This window comes from Lactuca sativa, chromosome 2, assembly GCF_002870075.4.
Source record: "Lactuca sativa cultivar Salinas chromosome 2, Lsat_Salinas_v11, whole genome shotgun sequence".
NCBI classification, from domain to species: domain Eukaryota; kingdom Viridiplantae; phylum Streptophyta; class Magnoliopsida; order Asterales; family Asteraceae; genus Lactuca; species Lactuca sativa.
The window spans coordinates 191,214,062-191,219,159 of record NC_056624.2 but is presented as its reverse complement, the minus strand read 5'-3'; the positions used below and the strand labels follow the sequence as shown (position 1 = coordinate 191,219,159).

The window sequence follows — 5,098 nt, the reverse complement described above, 5'->3', positions numbered from 1 at the left end:
AAAAAGACCAAAATACCCTTATTAATTATTTTATTTGTTTTTCTTTATTAGTAACCTACTAAAAGAAAAGAGAAAATGACAAAAATAGCCAATTATACTAATTGCATTACAAAAATAGCCAAAAAAAATCGGGATTACATATTTAGCCACCCATTTCGCAGATGAGAAGGTCCCATCTGCGAAATGGGCATCTCATCTGCGAATGTACAAGTGTCTGAAGCACAGTTGTGCTTCAGGCACTTGTACATTCGCAGATGAGATGCCCATTTCGCAGATGGGACCTTCTCATCTGCGAAATGGGTGATTTTTAGGTATAAAAACGTTTTTTTTTTTTTTTCATTTTCACCATTCTCTACACAAAAACTCTCTCTAACTTTGGGCTTCTCTCGGAATTTTGGCTAGTTTTTGAAGAAAATTGAGGATTATGTCAACAATCCCGCAAATATGATTAGATTTTAACTCTTTTAATGTTTAAAGTTATTTTTTTTTTTAAAGTTAATTTTGTTGTGTTTGATAGTTTTAGTATATTTTTAGTATACTTGAAGTTTAAATGCAAGTAGAGACAAGTAGAGACTGCGTAGATAATGTTTACAATTTGTTATTTTTGTAGTTTTTTTAGTTGTTGTATAACCTGAAATCTTGTAAATTTTTATCCTATAATTGTTTATATAAACTGCAAAATAGTTGTTTGTATATATATTTGTCGTATAACATTTGTATAAGTTGAAAATTTGTCGTATATATATTGTTAGAAATTGTTTTTATTTGTCGTATAAGTTGAAAATTTTGTATAAAGTAGTCGTATAACTTGCAAAATTGTTAGTTTGGTTGTCGTTTTATTTTTAAATTTTTTTGTTTATATGGTTATATAATGTTAGTTTTAATTAGAAAGATAAAAATTGTTTATATATTTGTCGTTTAAGTTGAAAATTTGTTTAAGTTGAAAATATGTTTAAGTTGAAAATATTTATATAATTATGTATGATATTGCTTTCTATCGTAAATATATTTATTGTATAACTTGGAAAATTGTTTATATATGTGTATGTTATTGTTTTTTATCGGGGAAATATATATATTAGTAATTAAGAAAGTATTTGCAGTTTGTAATCATATATTTAAAAAAATATATATTTTTTAGTTATCAAATTTGTTTTTGTGTTTTTTTTTGCAGCATGATTTTAGTTTAATGAATACGAAAGCCTTTGCGAACCTAAAAGGCTCTGGCGGTAACATATGGGAAGTCTTTGAAGTTTTAGATGATGCCCGACGTGCTATTTTCAGAAATACCGTCTTTGGCTATTTTATTGATGTCCCTCGTTTACAAGGGGACGCTTTATTGTTTCATAAAATGTTCCTTCATCAGATCCGGCCAGACCCTGTTTTATCTCCAGATGGAATAAAACGTTTATATTTTCAAGTAGGCAATACCAAAATGGTTTATGGGCCGGAAGAGTTTTGTTTGATTACCGGCTTCAATTTTGGGGAGTATCCAAAAAACATTGGGAGAAAAGGGTCGGAAAAATTAATAAGCAGTAAAAAAAGATGTTTACTGAGTGAACGGCTATTTCCGGACCATACTAATAGTTCGGTGAAAATCGGCGACCTGAAAAGTTTAATTTTAAATCAAACATTCCTAGCACTTGACGACCTTGATGCAGTTAGAGTATGTTTGATATACATTTTGTGTGAAGGTTTTTTGGGCAAAGAAGTTAACGATCGGGTGCCACAAGATTGGTTTTATTTGGCTGAGAATTTGGATCTCTGGAATAGGTATATTTTCTTTACGTTAAAAGTTCTATTTTATTAAAGTTATAATTTATATAATAATCAATTTTGTTTTTTTTGTTTTGTTAGCTTCGCTTGGGGTAGCTATCTATGGGATTTTACTTATGTTGACCTTGAGGATACGTGGAATAAGATACATCATTATTTATCACTTCCTGAGCGTGGTCAAACTTTAAAGTATTCCGTCTCAGGATTTACGGCTCCAATTAGGGTATAAAAATTTTATTATATTTAAATTGTTTTATTGTTATATTTTTTATTTTAATTTTAACTTTTATTACTGTTATTGTACAAAATTGTAGATATGGATATATGAGATGATTCCGGCTGTTCGTGCATGTGGATTTGCATTGAGAAAAAATAAAGACTTGCCTCGGATGAAAAGATAGAGCGGAACAAAAAAATTGAAATGGGTTGACGTGAACAAGATTTGGTCAAAGATGCAGGTTTAAAAATATTTCGTTTATTATTAATAAAGTTGATTATTATAGTTTTATATGCATTTTTAATATGTTTAATTTTTTAGGAGGGGCTACCACCAAGACAAAACATGTTACCGGGTGATGGTGAGATGACATCTTTTTATTATATGTCATTTCAAGAGTATGTATATGGTGAAGGGAAAGCAGTTCCATCCCCAGTACGGGACCATTTTAGGAGACAAGACGAATCTTCGTCTAGTATGTCGTCCAGTGGTCGCTCTCATGGTAGAGGTCGGGGCAGTGGGAAACACAAGCTAGACGAGTTGTTGAAACGGGTACATGCACTGGAGCAGCATGTGTTTATGAATCAACAAAAACCTACAGAGGTTTGTTATGAAGAAGTGAATAATGAACAATTTTGGAACAACATTATTTTTGAGGAACCGACAGTGTCACAAAGAAATTATGATGAACAGGTTAGTTACACGCTACATTATTTATTAAATTTTATTAACATATATGAATACCTGTGTTCATATTTTATATTTGAAAATATAGGTTGTGCAAGATGAAGTGATGAATAAAAACAATACAACTCAAAATGTTTTTGGTGATACTCAAGACGACAAGGTTGTTATAGATGTTACCTTTACGATTTTAATAATTACTTTTTAATAAAGTGTCTTTCGTTATTAAGTAAAAAGTTATATTTTTAATGTAGGTGTTGGAGGAGAGTAATCAGTATGCGGGGAACAAATTTGATGATGATGTGTTTGATGTAAACGATTATAGTGAAGTTAAAGAGGTTATTATATAGTTACATTAATATTAATATTTTGTTTATTTAGATATTATTGGTTATTAAATTATGTGTATTTCGTTATTAAGTATAAAGTATTATCTTTAATGTAGGAGTGGGAGGAGAGGAATGACAATGCAGGGAACAAATTTGATGATGATGTGCCGGATGAAGACGAACTTATAATAATGGGAAATGTAGATTATTTTCATGATGATGATGATGACAAAGAAGTTACACCCGATAAACCTAGGAGTCGAAAACCATCACAATTTTTATGCACTCCTTACACCGAGGTATTCGTTTTATTTATAAACTGATGATTTTATGTTTATGTGAATTATCTGAAAGATATACATTTAAACATTTGAATTTTGTTTTTAGTTGCACACGACACCGAAACAAAAAAGAAGAACAAAAAAGAAGGTTGGTATGAAATCAACAAGCCCCGTTCCTCCTCCAGTTTTTGGTGTTGCTCATGACTTCTCCATGTTACGCCTGCAACCTTACGTAGCAGGCGGTGAGGATGTCATCCAAAATTATGTATTGCATTCATACGATGTGCAGCATCGTTTGTTTAATTTCGTGTTAGATAGAGATTTTTGGAGCTCATTGTTTGGGCATACACACGACGGATGATTGGAGTCAGCGGTAAATAAATTGTTAATTAATTCTTTTAAAAGTTAATTGTTTTTTAGTCAATAACAAAAGTATCATGTGTGCAGCATATAACCATTTGGTACCGAGTTTTGATGGAGAGACGGTTTGAGAGCGACCGACATACAATAATGCCTCCAAATTTTTTGTTTCTCATGCTTTGGAAGAAGGACAGGATTGGAGGGCGTTTATGGATGGTATTGCTACATACCCCAACTTCATGGTTGCTTGGTGGGATGTTGATACGGTAAACTTAATAGTTTATATTGAAAATAATATCGTTTTTTTGTTATGTTTTTGTATTGTGATGTAAATAAACATAATTTTATTTTCTGATCCTTATACAGGTCTTATTGCCGATTCATTCATCCCCTAATCATTGGCTATTTGGGGAACTACGATTAGCGTCAATGGAAGTGCATATTTATGACAGTCTTGGTAGAGGTGCTTATGAAAAATTCCAATCCGAAGGAATCTTTTCCAAATTTGAACGTCGGGTGGCAAATTATTTGGACAAGATTAAGTATTGGGCGCGGAGGAACATCCCAAGGATTCCATTGAATATGCAATTCATTTATGAAGAAAATGTGCCCCAACAAAGTAGTCATTTGGGAGATTGCGATGTTTTTCTTTGTATGTTTATGGAGCAATTGGTTTCAGGTCAACCAATACGTGTTCTTATTGACCCAAAGAACGCAGCTTTAGAGTTCCGTCTCCGGATGGCAAAAATTATTTGGGGGTCTAGTCTTGCTCCTCTGTAGTTGGATTATATAAATGTATATACAAATTAATGTTGGATTTCATTATTAGTTTATCTTTAGAGTTTACTCAACGGATGACAAAAAATATAACGTTACGACAATTACAACAATTTAATGACCTACTAATTACTTATCAATAAATTCAACATAAGAACGACCACAACATTTGTTTTAACGTTACAAATACAACAATTTATTGACCTAACAACTTCAAAACCATAAAAACAATATTGAAAAGCTTACAACTTGTAAACAAGAACTGCCAAGAACAACACCCAACTACAAACCAACGCTATCTTTAACTTCTTATTTTCTGATTGAAAGAGCTTATTAGAGTTAGCTACTTTAGCTATTACCATAGAAGATTGGTCCTTCTCTTCATCAACCCAACTGATAAACCCGCATTTTGGTCCCTGTTAAATTTAATATCCACAATAAGAAAATAAATTTGTGTCATGTAAACATGAGGGTTTAAATTTGAATGACGGTAAGAACATGATACCAAATACGGGCAAGCATAGAACAATCTTCCTGGGTTTTTAGCTGTACCCGAAATCCTAACGATACGTTCTCCTCCACAATTGCAGTATGCCATTAGCCTTCTTATTCTTTTAAATCGGAGTTACTTTCTCAGTTAAATTTTTTCATAATGAGTGACACTCATTTATAGA

The 5,098-nt window shown here is 31.9% G+C and overlaps 1 protein-coding gene across 2 annotated transcripts; it reads left to right on the top strand.

Moving 5' to 3' along the window:
* Window positions 1–1,141: 1,141 nt before the first annotated feature.
* On the top strand, window positions 1,142–2,374 carry LOC128132103 (uncharacterized). Of its 2 annotated transcripts, XR_008230027.1 has the most exons (3): window positions 1,142–1,773; window positions 1,858–2,234; window positions 2,315–2,374. XR_008230027.1 is itself a non-coding variant. In XM_052768141.1 (2 exons), exons 1-2 carry the CDS (start codon window positions 1,190–1,192, stop codon window positions 2,003–2,005), a joined length of 732 nt encoding a protein of 243 aa, XP_052624101.1. In that variant the 5' UTR covers window positions 1,142–1,189; the 3' UTR covers window positions 2,006–2,374. The 2 variants fall into 2 exon arrangements, 1 of the variants encoding a protein (XP_052624101.1); XM_052768141.1 differs by having other exon boundaries at window positions 1,858–2,374.
* The last annotated feature ends 2,724 nt before the right edge of the window (window positions 2,375–5,098 follow it).